The 24333-nt window shown below is 47.8% G+C and overlaps 1 protein-coding gene across 3 annotated transcripts in view; it reads left to right on the top strand.

Annotated features, from left to right (window-relative positions):
* NFAT5 (nuclear factor of activated T cells 5) overlaps window positions 1–24333 on the top strand; it is a 117582-nt gene that overhangs the window by 16396 nt on the left and 76853 nt on the right. The window contains exon 1 of one of the 3 annotated variants that reach the window (XM_066584137.1): window positions 1021–1189. The exons of the other annotated variants lie outside the window; for them this stretch is intronic. Within the exon in view, the coding sequence (XP_066440234.1) occupies window positions 1117–1189 (73 nt within the window). The 5' untranslated portion in view covers window positions 1021–1116. Of the gene's footprint in view, window positions 1–1020; window positions 1190–24333 lie in introns of those variants that run through there. 3 annotated transcript variants of the gene reach the window in all.

Raw genomic sequence — 24333 nt, forward strand, 5'->3', positions numbered from 1 at the left:
GCACACGAGCAGAAATCAATTGCGATTTCTGCTTGCGAGGAAGGTAATAAAAAACAAATCGCAGCATGCCCCAAATCTGTACTGCACATGTCCGACAGGGCTCGCCGTGACCCTCCGAGAACCCGCAAGCGCAATCTGGGTCTGCCGTACTGCAGATGGTCCGGAGGGCGAGCCGTCGGACATGCACAGTTATGACGCGCAATCCGCGAACTGTCCGCAATGTTGATTGCCGATTAGCCGCACGTCGGATGGCTTCTGTTGACTTCAATGGAAGCCGTCTGTGCGGAATCCACATAAAAATGGCGCACGCTGCGATTTTTTTTTTCCCTCTGCTCATGGAAACCCGGGTTGTTTTCCGCTCGCGTGCAGGAAGAATAGATCTCCCATAGCACGCTGCGAACGGTATTTGGCGCGAACGGCGGCCCCGAATTCCGCAGCACAAATCCATTTCTGTGCAGGCAGCCATAATTAAATGTAAACACAGGAAGAAAGAAAATCTATTTGAGTGGAGTCACATGTCTTCTCTCCACCAGGAGCCTACAAATAGGTTTTGCACCCATGGGACAGACCCCAAACAGGACACCTGACTGTACCACTGCCCCCCAAACAGGACACCTGACTGTACCACTGCCCCCCAAACAGGACACCTGACTGTACCACTGCCCCCTTCTCCTCTGTCCCTTCTCCCCAGTAGTAACTCCAGCAGCAGCATCTTCCTCCCCTTCCATAGAACTGCATTAACAATAAGCTCCTCCTTTCCAGCGCTGTCACGTGTGCTCAACACCACGTGACTGTTGCGTCATTAGACTTCCCCAGAGCCAATACATTCTAGCCTTTACCTACGTCATCCTCCGTAAATACGTCAGAGCACGTCACGTTCAGCCCCGCCCTTAGTTACCGTCACTACCGTGTTGGCTCTGGTTTCACGCCCCCTAGAAACGCTCACCCCGCCTACTCCTTGGAACGGTCTCTCAGCGGAGAAGCCCCGCCCCGCGCCTGCGTAGTAGCCTGTCAGTAGGGGGGCGTGCCGTCGGTTCCTGTCAGTGTGTTTAGAGACCGGAGCGGACACCGGGACTTACCGACTCATCCGCGCATCTCCTGCTGGCCCGGGCGGCCATGCCCTCCGACTTCATATCGCTGCTCAGCGCCGACCTTGACCTTGAGTCCCCGAAATCCTTGTACTCTAGAGGTGAGCTGGGGCCGCGGTGGTGGTTGGGGGTCCCGCGGTGACCGGGCGCCATTGTGCTCACTTGTGGCTCTTGTTTTGTTGCTCCTGACTTTGGTTGCCGCGAAGGATTCTGGGAACATAACAAAGCTGCTTGTAAACCTCTGAGGGGGGTGTTTTCTGGTGACCTGCAGGGGGCGCTTCCTCCTTGTCTCCAAGGCTTGCACTCTTTTTGCCTTCTTGAATTGGCAACTTTTAAGGGTCGCCTCGGATTGCAGCCGCCATTCTGGTCACATGTTGTCGTTTTTGTCCGACTTTGCGGCGACTTCTGTGAAGCGTTTATCGAAGTCGCGTCTGGTTTGCCATGATTGTCATGTGTCACAATGATGCCTCCTGCCAGCGGGGGGCGTTACTGAGCAGGGCTCCCTGTAGAACCACAAGTCTCAGCTCCAGAGAAGATTTCTGCCTGGTTCCTGGTACCGTCAGTGTCCGGAAACTGCATCGTTGCCCCTTAGACTGGATAGGCTTGCTGTTTGTGCGCCGCACGGGATCGGGCCGTTGTTACTGTCCCTTTAAGAAGCGCCTGTGGACTTGCAGCGAAGCCTGTGTGCCACTTCACTGTGATGCCGCCGCAAAAAACTGCTTTCAGACGTGACAGCCGCAGTGATGGATGAAAGACTACAACTCCCAGCATCCTGGCAATACCCGTTACAACTTGCAGGCATGCTGGGAGTTGTAGTTCTGCAGCCGCCGGGATGCTGTAGGTTAGAGTCTGGTACAAGAGTGAAGAGGCGCCGCTTGATATTCCCGTCAGGCGTTTGTGTTTTGCGTGCGTCGCATACTTGGGGCGTTTTTGTTTGCGTTGTAACGACTCATCATTGTCTGTTCCCAAGAGCTCACAATCTAATTCCTGTATCGGAGGGCCAATAGGAACGAAAGGCATTTTATACGGAACGATTATCGTTCAAAACTCGTTTAAACGAACGGCAACGGACGCAAAACGTAAACAAGGCGAATGATCGAACGGCGGAAGATGATTCGTCCGCTTATCGTTTATTTCATACAAGCATAATATTCTACATCGGCGCGATCGCTAATCGTTCGGTTGAAATAGCGATCGGTCAGTCGTTGCGCAAAATGAAGGAGCGAATAAACGGGCTGCGCGAGCGAACGCTGACTGTGCACGAAAAACCGTTAAGTGTGAAAGCATCTTAATATTCTAGCACGATCGGTGCTCGCCGGCGGCTCTGCCGAACTACAAGTCCCAGCGGGCTGTGCGGCTCTGCCGAACTACAAGTCCCAGCGGGCTGTGCGGCTCTGCCGAACTACAAGTCCCAGCGGGCTGTGCGGCTCTGCCGAACTACAAGTCCCAGCGGGCTGTGCGGCTCTGCCGAACTACAAGTCCCAGCGGGCTGTGCGGCTCTGCCGAACTACAAGTCCCAGCAGGCTGTGCAGCTCTGCGGTGGCTGCGGAACTACAAGTCCCAGCAGCCTTGGAGAACGTACAACCTGATCACATCTGACCCCGGATCATTGCTAAAGTCTTCACCCCCCAGGCTTTGCCCCCGAGGTGTTTGCCCGCTCGTTTTCACGTGACGGGCGACTTGCTCGGCTAGTTTTGGGTAGTACTACATTAACTTAGGCGTACATAAAATATCTTCTTCTCACCTGTCACCTAGAAGACGTTTTACCTCCTGAGGCCGGGTCACCCTGCAGTATATAGTATATACCTGTAAGAATCCCTTAGTTGGATCTGTTACTGGGAAAGCTGGGTGACGGCCATCATGGTGGTCACGTCCTACGTGGTGCCGCAGGAATCCTCCCCCAGATTTCCCAGCCTGAGCTGCTTCCCGACAGGCCAGGAAGTGACCGGGATGCTGAGCCCCGGCTGCTGGGAGTTACCGGCAGACATCAGTCGGGGAACCCCAAGTTGCAGGAGCCTGGAGATCAGCCGCTGGCGCTCTTCTCTATAGGATCATGCCTCTATAGGCGCTCTGCTAGCTTTGCCTTCTTATGTCTAGCTATAGGAGAGTGAGCAGAGCGGATCAGTCCTCTGTAGGCAGTTGATGTATTATAGCTGTAAGAGTATAATATGAGATTAGCTGTGGGCACGACGCCTGAAGTCAGGAGCTTGTAGGGAGTCCTAGAAAAGTTCCCGAAAAAGTTGTGACCCATGGGGGTTAGGGGGGGGGGGGGTTCTGGAGTTCCTGATGGTTGTCAACTGAAGATCACAATGGTCAGCGCTAAATGTGATGCCCCTCGTGTTTCTGTACGGGGCAAGAATTTTTAAAGGGGTTGTACAGTTGTAAACTATTGATGGCCTATCTGCAGATTAGGCCACTAATAGTAGATTGAATAGGGTCTGCCCCCTGGGACCTCCTCTGATCAGCTGATCGCTGGGTCAGTGTGCTTCTACACCGAGCTGATTTCTGCTCCGTTGTCACTGCAGTGGGCAGGCTTGGTATTACGTGCAAAGTTCCCGTTGAGTGAATCGAAGCTTTGCATGTAATACCAAGCTGGTCCACTGCAGTGAGAACGGAGCTGTCAACTTCCTGCAGAAATCAGCTCAGTGAATGAGCACACTGACCCAGAGGGGATCCCAGGCGGTGGACCCACAGCGATATTCTATTGGTGGCCTATCCTACAGATCGGTTGTAAACTATTGATGACCGACCATACCTTTTTAAAGGGGTTATCCCACTTTTAGCTATTGATGGCCTATCCTTGGCAATGTACAGATGTCCCACACTATCAGAGGGAGCTGGACAGCAAGTGCTCTGTTTCTCTGCAGCACCCCCACAGGTCAAATAAAGCATTACACAGCTGTTATTGAACTTGATGAGCTGTATGTGTACTTCATTGAAGTACATGATGAGATGAGTTGGCACACATAATTGTCATCTCCAGATCATTAGGGGCCCCACTGACCCCGAGGAGAGGGGTCCGGAGTGTCCCACAATGAATGAAGCAGCAGCCGCACATCACCGTGTCATTCATTTCAATGGGACTGCTGGAGATGGCAGAGATCAAGTAGTCGGTCATCTCCAGGGGTCCCATTGAATTGTGTAATCACTGCCATTGCGGATGTTTGACCCCTGTTCTTGATATCTATGGGGGTAGAGGGGGGGGAGGGGGGAACCGCTGATCAACAAGTTCTCCTCTATCTTGTGGGTAGGGGTAACTTGTTTTCGTGGGACGACCACTTCATCAGATGTATCCCCGCATTCCTGGGACATCTGGGGTGGTAGCGGTGCTGCGCCTGGTGATCACGTGTGCCCGTCCTGATAAGACGAGTGGCGACGGGTCGGGCGGTCTCTCCGTGTAATCGCAGATGCTGATGAAATCGCCAAAGTTTGTTCTGCAAAAAGGAGATATAATTAGAAGCGCAGAAGGAGACTTGTTGCGTCCTCGCCCCCACCCTGCTGATCGAGGACTAATTAACCGACTAGATGCTACGTGATAGTGACAATGAGATGCCATGTTGGGGATGACGGGTGACCGCCAGCAGCTGCCAGGATGGCGCCGTAGAGCCAATCTGGGGGAGGAACTCTGTAGTCAAAGTACCTAGAAAGTTGCAAAAGTTTCTATTGAGGTCTATGGAAGCCTTTATTGTCTGGTCTTGTTAGGCAATGCAAGTGCAACTCGCATGGCACAACACACGGGCGCTCCATCCATGTACCATCCAATGTGCCTTTATGATCGGTTGGGGCCGACCTTTGGGCCCCCCACCCATCCTGAGAATGAAGGGTTGGAGTGATGTGGTTGCAATCGCTCAATTCTGCTGTGAAGGGGTTACGGCATGAAATTAGCCTGGAACCCCTTTGTTCTTAGGGTCAGAGGTCGGACACCCCACTAATCATCTTAGTGACATGCCACCACTTTATAGGACTGGGATATCCCTTATCTTGCTCTGTTGTTACATTTTCCATGTTCTGTGTAAAGTGCCAGTCTTCACTGCAGTTCGCATTCTGTTCAGGAGTAGGATGAATGGGGCTCTGTAAACTGGGCTGCACAAGTTGGGAACGTATGGTTGGTGCTGCTTTATCAGCTCCTTGTCATTGGATCAGTATTAAAATGTATCTCTCTGGTTTGGTTTGTATTTTGACAGTGCTGATTGTTTCCTTTCTGGCTGTTTTCATGTTTTCTCGCCTCTTATCGCACTACTTATCAGGGTTCATGAATGTCTATTACGCTACCTGCGCCTTTTCCCTTCGCATGTTCAAACCTGCCCCCCCCCCCCCCCATTATGCAAATGCTCATGTCATAACCCTCAGGAGGGAAGAATGAATGGGACGGGTACTTACACGTCATTTCCTAATGATGGCACCAGACTGGCACTGTCACCTACTTAGAATAGAGGCTGGCATGTTTTGGGTTGAAGTAATATTTCACAATACAGCTAATAAATGTGCCAGGGGCATGATGCCAGCCCGTTCACTCGGAAGCACTGGCATCACTCACGTTCTTTTGTAGCAGTTTGGTAGACTGCTGTGAAAAAGTTGGGTTTACTTAGAAGACCAATAGAAGAAAATCCCCCCCCCCCCCCCCCCCCAAAAAGTATTCATCAACCGTGTCTAATTTGACTTCACTTAGAACGATTCGTGGCCCCCTCTGCCCGGGTACGGGCATAGTTTTTCACTGTGCAGGCACTGTATGGATAGGGGTAGAATTCAAAGGGGCGAGGTTTATCCCCGCCACCTGCGCCAATGTTGGATGAAGCTTTGCTGGTATTGTATTTTGCATAAATGACATATGTTCAGTAATCCGGGTCGATAATTTGGTCCCTTTTTCCACCACGGAATATAATGGGAACTTTGGCAAGACCGGAAGTTGAGGACCGAGCAGAAACAACCGATCTGGACGTATTTTTGGGCTTCCGTCGTGAAGATCGTTTCCCCTTTAAGGCCGTGTTCACAATTGTATTGGAAGCTTTATTCGAAGCCTTCAGTGTAAGAATCCCAGATGAAATAGTGCGGCCAGGAGAATGCCGGCGGGCATGATGGAAGCCGGACAGACCCTAGAATACTTTATGTGCCAAAAGTAAGTGGACTTCTGAGCAAGACCCCAAAGTAGTGTTCATTTCCCTATGTAAATACTTAGTGGGGCTCCTTTGGCCCTAATGACAGCAGATACTCTCTGTAGCATATTTTCTACTAACGTCTGATACACTTTAGCTGGTATTTCCCTCTATCCATCCTGCAAATGTGAGTTTTCACAAAGAAGATGCATCTACTGGTCTACAATGGTGTGGGGAGCATTGTTATTCGATAGTGACTCCATCTTCACATCCTTGCGTGTGGAGGATCCTGGGTAACGTCTTTTGTCCGAGTGTGTTGTGCCAACAGATAAGTGCGGCAGATGTTTCATTATGGTTGGGGATGTGTTGCGTGGCATGGCCTCGGTCCGTTGGTTGTAGTGACAAGAACCATGACCACGGAGGTATACCCTGATATATTAGACAATAATATGCTGCCGACAATGTGGCAATACTCCAGGAATGGTCGGCCATACCTCCAACAAGACAACGTGCCTAGTCACAAATCAACGCTGTTTTACGTTGGTTTGAGGGTGTGGATGTCCCTCGAGTCCTGACCTGAACCCTACTGAACAGCTTTGGGATGAACTGGAACATCGGGTCAGGAAATATGAGCACAGTCTATCTTTGAGAGAAATCACCAGACATTTGCAGGGTGAATGGAGGGAAATACCAGCTGATGTATGCCACGGACAACATCCAGTGTCATTGGGGCCAAAGTAGCCCCATTAAGTATTAACATATGGAAATAAATCCTACTTTTGAAAGGTGTCCAGTTCCATTTGGCAGGCTGGTGTAGGCAATGGGCTCTCTCCATCATAGGACAGATCTGTTTCCGGCTGTTGTTCTGTTTTTTCACTTTCTGCAAAAGCAGATGTCAACATGGTCTAAGTGGGTTTTATAGCATTTTTCTATGTATATCCAAGAATCCCCAACATCTTATCATCCAGCAGCTATCAGCGCCATTGATGGGCACCTATCGCTCGTCTGATCAGCGGGGCGAGCCGCGTTCTCCACGCCAGCTTCCTTTTTCTTCTGGATTCCTTCGTTTGTCTGCGCTGAGTTCGGTGACATATGGAGTCGGCACTAGGCTTCTGTCAAGTGGGCGGTCTCAGCCTCTCAGTGTCCGTCAAATGTGATGCCAGTCTGACACCGAGCCCCGTAGGAAATAATAGGGGACCCTTGGACAGAATAGGATGTGTTTTTTTCGATCCCGGACTCTCGGTCCAAGAGAAGAATCGCTCATGTGTATCAACCCTATTTACACGCAAGAATTCTGTATAGCGAGATGCATGGAACTCGGACACAAATAAAACCCATTATTTTTAACCCTTTCCAATCCACTTTGTATCCTGGCTTTCCTAGGGGGCTTACTCTTTTTCTGCCGTTATACAATGTCGCTATCTGCTGGCTAAAGCCAGTACTGCATGAGGTGACACGTTGGATAGGCTCCGACAGCAAAAGGCTGGCAATATACAGTAAGAGAACCCCGACTGATGTCTTCCAACATCGGAGCTGTACAGCCTTAAATCATAATGTCTTCAGAGGTCAGACAGTGGATTGGAAAGGGTTAATGGGTTAATTTACTGGAGTGATTTTTTTTTTTTCCGCTTGCACCAAGAGTGCGCGATTTAAAGATCGCGGAATGTCCGATTTTTGATGGGTGCGTTGACCGCGAACGAAAATAGCACAGACAGCGCTCAAAAATCGAGCTCAGGTCTGCGAGGAAATCAACGGGAGCAGTTTACCACGATTATTGCGGCATTTGAAACGCAGCGGTAAAAAGCGCCAGGGTAAGGCTGTGTTCACACGGGGCAGACTTTCCGCATGCATGTTTAACCCCGAGACTAAGCAGCAAAGCGGATGAAATTTGCAAAAATCTCGTTCACACGCTGCCAACAAGCCGCGCAAAAACTGACGTGCGGCGCGGGAACTCAAATCTGTGAAATCTCAATTGTATCGCCGTTTCCGCTGCGGACTCTCTCCTTTCTCTACAGGGAGAGATTTCCACAGGAGGAAAAGCCACTTCAAACCCGCGCCAAATGGAATCCTCGCGGAATTTCCATCTCGACTTGCACGTGCAAAAAGTACGGTAAAAACTGCAGTTGCAAATACGCAACGCCCAATGCGTAAAAACACGTCGCGAATGCGCATACGCTCGTGTGATGCTCTAATAGGGAGTTGCCATCCATGCAATTCTCCTCGCTCCGCTTGTGCTTTTTCACGCATCTGCTTTGTATTTCGCTCGCCTCCAGATCTCCGTAGATTCCCGTGATTGTAATGTAAACGCTGTATCCCTTACACTCTCCAGATCTCGCTGCAATCAGATGTTGCTTTTCTTCTCGCTCGCAGTTTTCCTTCTACCCCATCAGATAAACAGGTGTTACAGGTGACCGGGGTACGGCGCACACGCATGCATATCCGTTACCATGGGACCTGCCTCGTCAAGGTCATCCGCTCCGCACGCCTGTCCTTGATTTTGCACGAGGAGGAGTCGCAGCTCTGGAGGGCTCACTACTTCCTCCTAACAATGCCCAACACCCGCCAGCCCTCCTGCCCAGGACTCGGATCCTGCGGCCTCCGCTTTGCGTGAGGCATAGAAAGTTCAGAGCGTTTTTTTTTTTGATCTCGCCGTAACGCGACTCCGGCATGTGAGGTCACGGAAAGGACTGGATCTAGTGGTTTCCCTTGGAAGTGACAGAATTTGATTGCAGAATCCGTGCCAGCTCCTTGAAAAGCCTTGGCAGGTCCGTTCACGGGGATGCCAAAACTATGGTCAAAGTTATTTTTGGGTACAGATGCGTTGTGTACGCTCGTCCTGTCAACACTACAAGGGGGGGAAAAAAAAAGCGAAGTCGCGCTGCCATTTTAGCGTCGCAGTCGAAAAATGCATTAGTACGTGCATGGCATTAATCCGGCCGCAGGCTTCCCTCGCAGATCACAAACTCCGTTATAAGCCGGACTGACGTAGGTTTAAACTCCAAAGTATCTTAGCAGCCTAGAAAAATGCAGTCTCCAGCATGGAGGTTATTACTGAGCGCCGAGTCCCACAAAGCTCTGGAGACGGCGGAAAATGAGAGCGCCGGAGGAGCGCACCGCGGGCGCCTTAACCTGTTTATTACCAGAGGGATGGCATACGGAGATCACTAGTATATAGGCCCCTACCTGTCCTTCCCCCCGTAAACACACCGCTCTGACAACCATGTACAAGAAGCGTAGGGATCTGCCATAATATATATATATTCACTATGGATCCTGAAGCTGTCACCGTTACATTACGATACGTCTGCCTGTGGACACAATGTTACAGGTTTTATATCTAGGTATAGCCTTATATGTTCTACAGAAAAGCTTCCGTAACTTTGGGGGTGCAGTGCATCCCTGGGTCTGACTTGCAACCTGTATTATACTCCAGAGCTGTATTCATAATTCTGCTGGTTGTCAATGGAAGTAGTGGACAGATTTGTCAACCTAACCCTAACGACTTATTGGAGCTCCTATAATGCGGAGGGACAGTTAATTTCTCCTTTACTTCCCAAAATGCGCTGCTTTAGAGCACATTCTACTGATGCTGAATAAGCATGAAAACTTGCAAAATGTGAGTTTAGCTCTGGAGTATAATACAGGATGTAACTCAGGATCAGTGCAAGATAAGTAGTGTATGTACACAGTGACTCCACCAGCAGAATTGTGAGTGCAGCTCTGGAGTAAATTACAGGATGTAACCAGGAGCAGTACAAGATAAGTTATGTATGTACACAGTGACTCCACCAGCAGAATAGTGAGTGCAGCTGTGGAGTATAAAACAGGATGTAACTCAGAATCAGTACAGGATAAGTAATGTATGTACATAGTGACTCCACCAGCAGAATAGTGAGTGCAGCTCTGGAGTACAATACAGGATGTAACCAGGAGCAGTACAGGATAAGTAATGTATGTACACAGTGACTCCACCAGAAGAATAGTGAGTGCAGCTCTGGAGTATAATACAGGATGTAACTCAGGATCAGTGCAGGATAAGTAATGTATGTACACAGTGACTCCACCAGCAGAATAGTGAGTGCAGCTCTGGAGCATAATACAGGATGTAACTCAGGAGCAGTACAGGATAAGTAATGTATATACACAGTGACTCCACCAGCAGAATAGTGAGTGTAGCTCTGGAGTATAATACAGGATGTAACTCAGGAGCAGTACAGGATAAGTAATGTATGTACACAGTGACTCCACCAGCAGAATAGTGAGTGCAGCTCTGGAGTATAATACAGGATAAGTAATGTATGTACACAGTGACTCCACCAGCAGAATAGTGAGTTCAGTTCTGCAGTATAATACAGGATGTAATGAGGATCAGTACAGGATAAGTAATGTATATACACAGTGACTCTACCAGCAGAATAGTGAGTGCAGCTCTGCAGTATAATACAGGATGTAACTCAGGATCAGTACAGGATAAGTAATGTATGTACACAGTGACTCCACCAGCAGAATAGTGAGTGCAGCTCTGGAGTATAATACAGGATGTAACTCTGCATCAGTACAGGATAAGTAATGTATGTACACAGTGACTCCACCAGCAGAATAGTGAGTGCAGCTCTGCAGTATAATACAGGATGTAACTCAGGATCAGTACAGGATAAGTAATGTATGTACACAGTGACTCCACCAGAAGAATAGTGAGTGCAGCTCTGGAGGATAATACAGGATGTAACTCAGGGTCAGTACAGGATAAGTAATGTATGTACACAGTGACTCCACCAGCAGAATAGTGAGTGCAGCTCTGGAGTATAATACAGGATGTAACTCAGGATCAGTGCAGGATAGGTAATGTATGTACACAGTGCCTGCACCAGCAGAATAGTGAGTGCAGCTCTGGAGTATAATACAGGATGTAACTCTGCATCAGTACAGGATAAGTAATGTATGTACACAGTGACTGCACCAGCAGAATAGTGAGTGCAGCTCTGGAGTATAATACAGGATATAACTCAGGATCAGTACGTTTTGTGTAGAGTTCTTACATGTACACTGATTTGCTGTTTGAAGATTTTTTTTTAAGTATTTCGCTTTGACTTCTCTTGAGGGTTATGTTTCTTATGTAGATACCATCATGCTGGTATTAATATAAGGGTAGAACAGAAAGTATACTTGTTATCCAGTTGGACCATTCAGCACAATTGTAAAAGCAGTTTCCTGTAGAATATAGTAGCACACAGATGCACCAAGAATCTCCACAAGTTTATCATTGGGGTCAATTCAAGAAAAAAGACCCCTTGAATTCATTTGCACCACTTATAGTTCATTAAAGTGCCCTCTAGTGTCAGGAAATGGAAACAGACTCGGAGCAGTGCTGTCCCTCTCTTAGCCCCATGGTAAAGCCATGTTGGACACTGTGGACCTTGTACTGTGGCTCATATGTCCTTTGGTATCAGATGGGTAGTTACAGCAAATCTACTGACAAATCAAGTGCAAAACCCCTGGCAGTGCCAACGTAAGCTTAGAAAGAGTTAACTTATTTTGCCAGCAGAGTTTTTCTAACTAGCCAAACTTTTACAAACCGGTCCACCTCCTGGGTGACCCGATGAAGTCACCCGCTGTCACCAGAGCCGGCATGAGTGGCTTCCTCTTTCACACAATGCCGCTGATAAGCTTTATAGGCACTCTTTTACCATCCGCTAATCCTGACATGAGGGCCTCTTAAACCCTTTTCAGTGATATTATGGCCTTGCACACAGAGATTAACCCTTGCACCATTCTTTCCCTATCGGAATGTTTGTCATTACGGCATATCTCTAGGGTTCTCCCTTACTGAGCCTCATTGTTCTCCAAGTATGTGACTTGGTAATCTTCTGTTTTGCACGGCTGGTTCACATGCTTGTAGATTATAATCATTATACACTAATAGAAATGGGCTCTCCAGGCACTGACCAGCTGCTGAACCTTCGCAGGGCTTGTGCAGGAACACAGCAGCCGACCTGGGCAAGCCGAGCTTCAGTGTAATCGGGAAAGCGGGATCCTCAGTAAGGTTACACTTTGGCCATTACAAGAGCTGATCTAGGGCTCAATCACATCCGAGTCAGAACCTCCATCGCTGATTGTCGCTAAAAAAGAGGAGTAAATAGCAGCATGCCGCCGGTTTGAGCTCCCACAATGCACCAGTGAAAAGTGAATTAGCAGAATGCTGAATATAATAGGTTTGGGTGTAAATGGAGAAGAAGACGAGATAACATAAAGTAGTACGGCGTTCCCGTTTAGCAAGCTATCCCCTTTCTACAGGATAGGGTACAGCTAGGGATCGTGGGGGTATGCCCGCTTGGATCCTCACAGATACTGAGATTTTGTCCTCAGTACATACTGATGTGTTGGTGGTTGCGCATGCGCACCACTCCTCCATCCACTTAAGCGGGACTGCCGGAGAATGCAGAGTGCTTGAACTCTATCAACAGCTGTCCCCTTGAAGTGAATGGAGTGGTAGTGCGCAGCCACTGCTACCAAAACTTCGAGATGCACAGGGGACGAAATCTGATGATTGGCGAGTCCCAGCGGTCAGACCTCCACCGATCAGCAAGGTATCTTGTGAATATCTGATAGCTCGCGGAGGTGGAAATATACTTTAAGATCCGTATCAGAAGTGTTTGTATTTTCATCATACTCTGACAAAACATTAGAGGTCATGGACTGTTATAGCCGGATTTGTTAAACTTCGACCCACTTGGAACTTTGTAACCGTATGAGCCGTTTTGTTGTAGTTAATGTTTTGTTTGTTGAAAAACTAATAAAAACATGTAAAAAAAAATACATTTATATTCAACATTTCACCACTTACCATAACCTAACGCTTGCAGAATTGCAGGGAGGTAATGCCCTCGTGATTTGATCCATGTATGTCACGAGGGTTGTGCGGGCACTTGTATATGTCTTTGGGGAAAAAAGGGGTTCTCCGCCTTGGACATTTCCCACTTGATAGACATGTCCCTTGATAATAAGCTAGTCACATGGGGTGCCCCTGCTGGGATTTTTAGCAGCTGGGCAAGGGCACTTGTTCACTGTGCTGATTTCTGCAGGAAGCAGACAGCAACATTTCCACCACAGTGGCGAGGCGTGGTATTGCAGGCAAAGTTTTCACTGAAGTGAATGGGTGTAATACCAAACCTGACCACTGCAGTAGGAACAGAGCTATCTGCTTCCTGTAGGAATCAAGTCTATGCACAAGTGCAGTGGCCTGGCGATCATCTGTTTAGCAGAAGTGCAGATCCTTGATTGGTATACTATTGCTAGGCTATTCCAAGGACAACCCTTTTAAATATATAACCCCTTTAAAAAATGTATGACCTGCTCAAAAAGTAAAATAAAGGGGGCGTGGCCTGACTGAGGACGGTGGCAGTCGCTAGCTTCTGAGCTCCGCTCCGTCCGACACCTCCAAAGCGACTTTTAAAAGCTTCAGCGGGTCCCTTTACCTCCCCGGAGACGCGCTGCTTACCTTAGTAACCAGCTATGACCCGGCGCAGAACGGCGAAGGCATCCCCGGTCCCGGTGGCAGACTTTTTCTCCGCTCGGAGCGGCAGGAAGACTCCGGCAGCGGCGCGCTTCCCCTCTATAAGCGCTCCACAGGACTCTGCGGACGATCCGGCTCCTCACCGAGAGTCACCGTCAGGGAGCTCCAGCTCATGCCGAGGCGATGCACGCCGATCCTTAAGCCTGGGAGAGGTGAGTGACAAACCTACGGGCACTACATATAACACCTCCCCCCCAGCTAAAATGGCGCCCGGCCACATGTCAGCCCCTGGGGACAATCTCTCCCCATCTGCAAGCCCAGAAAAAAGAAGGCAGAGAATGGAGGAGGCAATCAACACCTCTCTGCCTCCGTCCAACAATGCAGAGATTCTTGATATGGTTCTCACCTCAGAACAGCCTGCAACACAGGCTTTTATTAAAGAGATGATGCTTGCCCTTAGAAACACCATGAGGGAGGACCTACACACGTACTCAGCATCCTTTAACTCTGCTATAGTGGAAATAGAAGAGAGGACATCCCATGTAGAGAACAAAGTGGGAGAGCTGACCAAGTCCCACAACACTCTTATTGATGCCCACTACACTTTGGAGGAAGAAGTAGAGCAGATTAAAGTTAAAATGGCGGATCTGGAAGACCGTAACCGCCGTAACAATGTTAAATTCAGGGGCATCCCCGAAAAAATCAATCCAGCAGATTTGAAGGACTTTCTCATACAATTAATGCAAAAACTCCTTCCCTCAACTCCTGTTCAAGAGTTAATCATTGACAGGGCACACCGCTTGCAGAGACCGAAATTTCTTCACGAAAATATCCCTCGCGATGTGATCGCGCGAATTCATTTTTTTCACGTTAAAGAGGCGCTGATGTTCGCATCCCGCAAAATGCCGGATCTCCCTCCACAATTTTCGAATATTAAGCTATTTGTGGACTTGTCCGCGGCCACCATACAATCAAGAAAAGCCTTTTCTCGTGTTACTACCACCCTCAGAAGGGAGAAAATCCCATATAGATGGGGTTTCCCCACAAAGCTCATCCTTCATAGAGAAGGAGCCACACATTTATTCAATAAACCGGAGGAAGGTGAGAGAGCCCTAACTTCTTGGGGTTTCCAAATTAATGAAGATACCCACGACAAAACCCCTAACCAACGCTCACATGGGCCATCTGAGGAAAACCTGCACCCCCATCCACCCCGCTGAACTTAATTGTTCCTTACCTTAAACCTGGAGGTTGAAGTCCCTTTCAAGTCGGGTGAACTCTTATTCCCCCCAATTCTCTACAGGACCACATCCCTGTACAAAAACAGCTATTACCATCTTGCTGTTCTTTTTTTTTTTTTTCGTTTCTTTTTGGCTACCTTTCTTAAGGTGTATCAACGTATGCCTAATCTTAATGCTAAAAGAATGTTTTCTGGCCATTTGTTCCGGTGTTATGTGCCAGATTTTCTTGACATAAATGTTTGTGTTTTCACTCCCTTTTGTGATAGGTCACTAGTCGAAAAGAATTTGGGTCTCCACAAAACAACTGCATTATTCTCCCCTGTAATATGGCGATAAAAATTTGCTCTTTGAATGTAAAAGGGCTGAACTCCCCTTTTAAGAGGTCTGCGGCCTGGAGGGACGCGCTTCGAGAGAAAGTTGACATTATGTGCATACAGGAGTCGCATCTCACTCTCGAGTCGCGCCATCTCTTCACACATAAAAAATTTCCAAAGATCTTTCTTTCTTGCGCCCGGGAGAAGAGAGCGGGGACTATAATCGCAATTAAAGACTCAATTGATATCTCAATTTCCGAACAAATAATCGACCCGAGAGGTAGATTTATAATCTTGGTGGGCCTTTTTAATGGTGCCCCACTAACTCTAGTTAACCTCTATGCTCCAAACTCCTCACAAATCTCCTTCCTAAATAAGATTGCTAAAAAAATACGTAAAATTCAAAAAGGTAAAATCATAATATGCGGTGACTTCAATGCGGTTCCCGATAGGAAACTTGACTCCACCAGCACATCTAATAGAACTTCCCCCACGCTTTCAAACTGGCTCCAAAAACAGGCACTCTTGGATTCCTATAGGTGTCTTAACTCAACATCTAAAGAATTCACTTTCTATTCCCCTCGCCACAGATCCTTTTCAAGAATCGATTTATTCTTGACAGATAAATGGACCCTCCCGAGCGTTAAAAGTGTAGATATTGGTAAAACCACGTGGTCAGACCACGCCCCTGTATTCCTTTCACTAGTGATAGCAAGCTCGCCCCCGACTTTGGGCTCCTGGAGAATCAATATTCCCCTGATGAGACTCCCTGAACATAAAAAATCCATCAAAGAAGCATTAAGCGAGTACTTCGCACTTAATGTTAGTCCAGATGTGGATATATTCTCCACGTGGTGCGCTCACAAGGCGTACATGAGGGGGATATTAATCAAAATCAGCTCCCACTATAAGAAAAAGAAACAACTCCACATTAATAACGTCCTGGAGCAAATCACAAAAGCAGAGCACAATATTCAAACCTCCCCCTCTATCGAGCTTCATAGAGAACTCATGTCCCTTCGCCATAGTCTCCGTCAGGAATTGATCGGAGATTATGTTAAAACCCTAAATTCCTCCAAGATGAATTACTACACGGCCTTTAATAAACCCTCCAGACTGATGGCCAGGATAATTAAGCAACGGCAGGCTCCAACCAAAATCCCATTCCTGATCAAACAAGATGGATCAAACACCAAAATATCCCACCCCCAGGCCATTGCGGATGAGTTTAGTCTTTTTTATTCTAAACTATACAACTTGAACAAGGACGGCTCCACCCACCAACCGGATACTCAACAGATCAACAAATTCCTGGAGGGGATTAGTTTACCCACCATTGGAGAGGATCACTTGAAACTATTGAACTCCCCGGTCTCCCTCCTGGAGGTACTAGATACAATTAAAACTCTGAAAACGCACAAGGCCCCGGGTCCGGACGGTTTTTCCAACGAATATTATAAGGACTTTGCCCCGGACCTGGCGCCTTGTATGGTGGACACATTTAATAGAGCAATTTCCTCGGGGTCTCTTCCGAAAGAAATGCTAAATGCCACTATAGTGACAATCCCCAAACAGGGGAAGCCACCACTCTCCCCTGCAAATTTTCGGCCTATTTCCCTTCTCAATTGCGACACTAAGATCTACTCTAAATTGCTTGCCCAACGCCTGTTAAAAATCCTGCCACAGATAATCCATGGAGATCAGGTGGGCTTTACCAAGGGGAGACAGGCGTCGGATGGCACCAGAAGGGTCCTCAACCTAGTCACATTGGCGGAGGCGAGTCGTACCCCAACTATTCTACTGGCTTTGGATGCTGAGAAAGCCTTTGATAGGCTCCATTGGGGGTTCGCCTTCGCCACCCTAGAGAAATTCGGATTCCGGGGAAACATTCTTGGGGCCATCCGCGCCCTCTATGGCGATCCCTCCGCTGGAGTCCTGGTTGACGGGGTTGTTTCAAAACCCTTTGCAATAACAAATGGTACCCGCCAGGGGTGTCCACTATCCCCTTTACTTTTCACACTGGTCATGGAACCCCTGGCGGAGGCGATCAGACTCAACGCAAACATTAGAGGGATCCCCGCTGGCGAGAGGCAACACAAAATTAGCTTATTTGCAGATGACGTCCTGCTTCTCCTCACAGATCCCATCGTCTCCCTAAGGATGGTGTCCCACACAATCCAGGAATTTAGCAAGGTTTCTTATTATAAACTAAACATAGACAAATCTCAGATACTCCCTATCAACATAGATAACTCCCTAAAATTAAACATCCAAGAGGAATTTCCTTTCCAGTGGAGAGACAGCGACCTCCCGTTCCTGGGGATAAAAATTTGTACTCCCATATCCAACACTGTCCAAGCTAACCTCTCTCCCTTACTATCCAGCCTCCAAGGAGAACTTGCGTCTCTGGAAAAAAGTGAACCGTCATGGATGGGTAGAGTCACGCTTTATAAGATGCTGATTCTCCCTAAAATTTTGTATATATTTCGCACAATTAACCTCCCGATCCCTAAGTCGGAAATACAAAAATTCCAAAAACAATTGTCAATATTCGTGTGGAGAGGTAGGAGGCCAAGAGTGGCTGCCTCTATTCTGCATCTAAATAGAAAGCAAGGAGGCCTGGGGGTGCCAAATTTGTGGTCCTATCTGCAAGCATCCAATATTAATCAATCCAAACTCTGGCTACAACCGGTACCGGGGCCAAGTTGGTTACAAATTGAGACTCACCTGAACGGTGGTAGACCTCTCCGCTCTCTTCTCCTGGCGTCCCTGCTGACCTCGTCTTCTCCATTTGTTCCCCCAATATGTGGCTCTCAGAGAATTTCCCCCACTATGCAAGCCTCATTAAACTCATGGGTGTGGTGGGCTCAGAGACCTAATAATCGGGGAGGGAAAACGTTGGACCACATACCTATCTCCACTCTAGAATACTTTGTCCCCAACATGCACTTGGAGAGTTGGATGGAGAGGGGAGTCTCAAATATAAGCGATATTCTCACGGGTCAGGATATGGCTTCGTTTCAAGATTTGAGAGAAAGGTTTGACCTCCCCACGAGAGAATTTTTTAGATACCTCCAAATCAGATCTCTACTTCAAACCACAAACATAGTCAAGGTGAGACTGGCGGCTGACCTCCTGAGAGTCTTTAATCACCCCGGCCCACCGTCTCGCTCCCTAGTCAGGGTCTGCTATGACTCTTTCTCAGGCGACATGAGAGATTCGAAGCGGATACATATCCTTAATTGGGAGAGGGACCTGGGGAAAGGGTTCCCACCAGATAGATGGATCGCGGCTTTTACATGGGCCAACAGAGCAACCATCAACGCAAACATATTGGAAGTACATACAAAAGTACTGACAAGGTGGTACCTCACCCCAGTCACACTGGCGAGAGCTTTCCCTGACTCGAGCGATAGCTGCTGGAGACAATGCGGCCACAAGGGCAATATTCTCCACTTATTTTGGAGCTGCCCAAAGCTCTCACAGTTCTGGGACGATGTCTTTTCCTTTCTGAGAACGATTACGGGAGTATACATCCCTGGGTCTCCTGAGTTGGCTATTCTATTAATTGATAACAGCCGGTTGCCACACTCGATAAGGGGTTTGGTGGGACATATCCTTCTCACTGCCAAGCTCCTGATTTCAAGGAGGTGGAGAGCGGCTGGATCTCCTACTATCTCAGATCTAAAACAAACAATATCTGAGCATAACGTATATGAGAAAATGTTCGCCCTAAAGAATGGGGAGTATGCTAAATATTGTAAAAAGTGGAACCCATGGGTACAAAATAGCTTGATTTAAATACTAGATACTCGACTAGTGACTAACTGTTTTGTTGCTTTTCCCTTTCCCCCTCCTCACACCCCCCCCCCACTTTCCCTCCTTAATCCCCGTCTACCTGGATACTTGTTAGTAGTTTAAACATTTAGAGGAAATTTATAATGTTTTCTGCATTCTATTTGTCTCAGCAGACCTATCTCATGCTCTGTTATATAAGTGATATTCTCTTCCCATAAACTACAACTTCGGACGTTACTGTGCCTCTGGATAAAGGGAAGTTGTTTATATCTGTCTGTCCTGTTAACATATCTATAAGCTATGTATTATGTAAGTTTACACAGACAATCATTCCATGTTATATTTGTAATTGCTTTAAAAGGAAAACCAATAAAGATCAAATTGAGAAAAAAAAAAAAAAAAAAAAAAAAAAAAAAGTAAAATAAAAAAACCTCAAATCGTAACATTAGGATTTTTGAATTAACTTGATCCTTAAGGCGTTTGTGTAGTGGAGTTTTCCTTTTAAGCTAGTCCCTGTAAGGGTTAACTGAATCGTCCTCCCTTGCCAGGTACTCCGCTCCTTCCAGGGCTCTGTGAACTGATCCCTCAGTGTGAAAGATGAGCTCTTGAAGTAGTTTCGCCTTGGCACTGGGTTCCGCATACTGAGCTGTGACCCCGTCCAGCGGACCATTGTAGTAGATGGCCGGGTAGAGGAGATCACCGGGGCTCCGGAGGCCCCGCTCAATCATCTATTAACTGCAGGGATGCATGGAGCTGTCAGGAAGGGACCTTTAAATGCCAGGAGGCAGGCTTGTTCTGGATGAGATCCGTGCCGTAGAGAGATGTTTTCTACAAGATGAAAGCGGCCATTCACATTTCGCGCAGGGCTTATTACTGGCCGCGGTCCACCTTCACAAGTTTACCCAAGTTTCAGCCCTGAAAATACTGATGTTTTGTAAGAAAATTGTCTGTTTGAATAAGCAGGATTCATGTGATGGGCGCCGTGTTGACTCAGTCATTAACTGCACTGTGATTTCATATGCTGCTTCTTGTTCGCGGCCTCGAATGGCGGGATACAGAATTACGCAAATTTACAGATCGCCATAGACTTTTGGACAGTAGAAGGGAGTTTCGGGAACCTGATCTGCCGATCTGATCGATGATCAACCAGTCTTATTGTAACAGCGACAGGTGGCTATGGTCCTAGAAACTTTCGTTGAACCCAAACTTTTTTGGATTGTGTCAGACCACTAAAAATGTTGGATTGACCCTCGGAGTGGGGTAGTTGGTTTCTAAAGTCTACTAAAGTCCTGAAATTGAAGGGTTGCTTTAAAGGGTATGTCGCCCCTTCTGGTGGGCTCCGACAACTTTCATTGGAGGCCTCTTTCATGTTTGCATGGGACGTTTCGTTGGGGTCCTCCATCGCTGATCCTTCCTCATGGTTTCCAGCCCCTTTTTATGTGGCACGCTCCATTGTTTTAGTTATGGAAGAAAGTCCCTTTTTGTCCACAGGTTGTCGGGAAACGGGAAATGCCAAATCGTAGACTTCAAACTCTGTAGACCCAAATGTCTGAGAGAGGTCCGATAATTAGCATGTTTACAATGGGGGTGTCATATGGTGACGCCTCCCGCAGGACTGGCCGTGGTGTAACGTCAGTGCCCGGAGTGGGCACAAGAAGGCTGCAGTACTCGCAGACCTGGCACAGGTTCACGTAGAAGGACAACGCCAAGTAAAGGCCTCCGAATTGTGCGGATGGAAGCTGCTGATAAACGGGCGACAGCAGCACAGATCTCAGCAGGGGTTGAAGGCAGAGTCGCCCCCCACTTCCCCCCCCAAAAAAAAACTGTAATAAACTTTGTTTCAATCCAATTTGCTTTCATTCCTTCTGGCTACGACTCTGTACACATCTATCGCGTTTCATCAAATTTCCTTCTTTGTGCAAGACTTTCAATTTCCACCATTGCAGTATTATATGGTGGTCTCCACTAGAGATGAGCGAGCACGCTCGTTTAAGGCTGCTACTCGATTGAGTAGCATGCGGGGAGAGGGGGGGGGGAGCGGGAGGGAGAGAGATCTCTCACTCTCCCCCTGCCCTCCACCCCCACCCCTCTTCCCGCATGCTGCTTGGGCGAGTACAAAGTTACTCAATAAGACTGATACTCAATCGAGTAGAGATGAGCGAGCATGCTCGTTTGAGGCTGCTAGTCTCCACGTATTGCAAGGATTATCCCACTCCGCTAGTATGGGAATGGCTGATGCTTAGAAACTATCTCTTTATGGGGAAGCCTCTAGCGGGGGCTTTCATAAGGCCGCTCTCAACCATGCGCTAATTTACTAAAACTTTTTAAAACTCATTTTTACATCTTCCTTTTTTTAGTCCCTATAAGAGACATGAACGTGCGATGGTTCGATCGCTCCTGCAGTGTGATATAATACCAATACCTGTCAGATCTCTGTATAATGTTATGCTACTTATGACGCACCTTGATAGGCAATCTGCAATTGGCTTTCAGCAGGCCCCCGACTGCCATGGCAGCTGCATGGCACCCTGCAATCGCATCATGGTGGGCAAATCGGGATCCCTGAACATCAAACGCGGCATTCAAATGCCACTGACAGAATTGACAGCATTTAAAGGGGTAACCGCTCCGATCAGCGGGCAGCTGTTGTGGGTAGGTGGGTATTGTATGCAGCGGAAAGGAACCCCGACCCCAACCCTGCTCCATACAAACCCCAAGCCTTCAGGACATAAATGTAGCTTAAGGGGTTAAAAAAAAACAGGAAGGTGTTTTGAAGGAGTTGGAAGTAGGATTTTTAAGTGTCTAGTAAGATGGTGGAAGCCAAAGCTCTAGGTCTGGTATTAGTGGTAAATAACGGGTCATATAATACGGGAAGCCATTAATCATTTAGGCTTTTATATATATATATATATATATATATATATATATATATTACAAGAAAGACTAAAATGGGGAAAAACGGGGAAAGCCGTAATACCGTACAAGATGTGTGGGAGGAATACATAATAGCTCTGCAATCTTATGCCACTACATGTGTTTTTACAGTAACCAGAGCATGGCCTCGGGAGGGACAGATCGGGGTAATTGCTCATTAATTATGTCCTATCTCAATATATACCCAGGAAGTCACCATATATACACTTTCATTCTGGATGATGATACAGGCTGCGTACGTACCGTTGACGACAACCTCTCCAGACTCACGGTGCATCACATGTGCTCAGTGTAAACCGCTCATCCGTGAAAAGAACGGGATGTCAATGGCCGCCTTGCCAATTCTGGGAAATGGCAGTCGAGCCACACTGTGCTGGGCTGTGAGTCCTGAGGACGTTGGACCCTCATGCCATTTTGTTAGGGCCTGGCAACACTCCCCCTGTTTGTCCAATCCTGATGCAGGGTTGATGCCCTTTTCCGGCCGTGCCCAGCTCCTGTGTAATGGCACGTGTCCTGCTATCTGATCCATGCTCTTGAGACTTGAAGACATGGCGAACCTCCTTATGACGGTACGTATGGATGTGATTCCCTGGAGGAGCAGGACTACAGGTACCTCTTCATGCTAGCAGTAGTGACAAGGACCCCCGCAAAACCAGAGAAGAATCAGGAAGAAGAGAGGAATTTCTCCAGTCCCCTTTTGGGGTGTCTTGCTGTTGCCTCTCCTGTGCACTTGTTATCACTTTCATTTGCACCGAAAAAGGTGAAATTGGTTAAAAATTCCTACGAGTGTTATTAGATGAATGCTAGCTTTAGTGTTTTTCCTGACAATTGCAGGGCTGCAAGGTGCAGCCTGGCAGTTGGCGCTATTACACCCCCTTAACACCTGCTTTGTAGTGCTAATTGCCAGGTGCAGTCCATCAGTTACCAGGAAACCATGTTAGTGCTCCTATACTAGCAGCCTTAGGTTGCTATTACGCGGGTGCCGTCACCGTGCTTGCAGGTTCAGCTCGGTAATTGTCGGGAAACCGCTAGCGCTCGTCTAATAGCAGCCTAAGTAGTATTGACTAGTGTATTATGTATGCCAAAACTGCAACTCGAACGCCACGACAGCTGCTGGGCAAATCTAGCTGCCTGGCGGGGGCCTTGGAAGCTAAACGTTTGCCGATCACTAATCGCTGCATTAAAGGGGTTTTCCAGGGAGAATACTATTGATGATCTATCCTCAGGATAGGTTATCAATAGTTGATCGGCTGGGGTCCATCGCGCAAGACCCTGACCGATCAGCTGAGCGGGCGCATGCTGTCAGCGCCACAAATACACAGAGGTTGGAGCTGAAGTCTCGGCGCCGACCTCTGTGTAGTGGCCAGCGCTTGTAACTGCAGGCACAACTCGCATTGATTTCAATGAGACCCCAGCCGATCAACTATTGATGACCTATCCTGAGGCTAGGTCATCAGAAGTATTCCCCATGGAAAACCCTTTAAGGACACTTATAAGAAATCCCGTATGAAGCTGACTAGAGCAGAGTTTCCTCCAAAACTTCCAACTTGTCACATCTTCATGGCTTCCTTTGAAAACAGCTTGGGAACTACTCAACCGAGCCATTCCAACTAACCCCTTGTGCAAATTTAAGGATATTTTTAAAGCTGACCTCAAGAGGTTACGTGGGGAAAGGGTTAAAATCTCCTGCGAGCCACTTCTCCACCGTGTTGTTTTGTAACCGAGACTTCACATGTTTTGGAAATAGTTTCACACCGGTGACATAGACATGAGGTCTGCGAGTTTCCTATTGATGACGCTGGTGTCTATTACCGTGCCGACAAGGCTGGCATCTGTGCCATCGGTCGGGGTGCGAGCATTCCTCCTGAATATGCCCGGTGGAACCTGATCTTGCTTGAGGCTCGTGCGTACGCTAATATCGCCGCACGATTGGCGACATTTAAAAATACCGTAATGGGAAGATTAGCCTTTGGTGACACTCAGTAACTTTATCAGTGTCACATTGTTGCGCTCTTCTCCCCTTGGTTACTATGTAACATCGTTCCTTCTGTCCTCGGTGTATAGATGGGAAGGAGCTGTAAGGGAGGGGATGCTGCGCTGTTAATCTTTAGCGTTTTGCTGGCGGACCGTCATCCCCTGCATTCCTTAAATACTTTGTTGGCTTTGGAAGTGGCTTGGCTCTTCATGGGGTATTTTAACCCATTAGTGCTAAGCTGCCGCTCTACAAGGGGTTACGGCGAGGTATGTATATCAGGGGGACCGCAGCAATAAAATCTCATTTTTTTTCCTCACGTTCTTAGTTTTGATGCTATAGATTCCTTCACGCGTTTTTAGTCCTCATCACAGTATTTT

The sequence above is a fragment of the Eleutherodactylus coqui genome, chromosome 11 (genome assembly GCF_035609145.1).
Source record: "Eleutherodactylus coqui strain aEleCoq1 chromosome 11, aEleCoq1.hap1, whole genome shotgun sequence".
Classification (NCBI taxonomy): domain Eukaryota; kingdom Metazoa; phylum Chordata; class Amphibia; order Anura; family Eleutherodactylidae; genus Eleutherodactylus; species Eleutherodactylus coqui.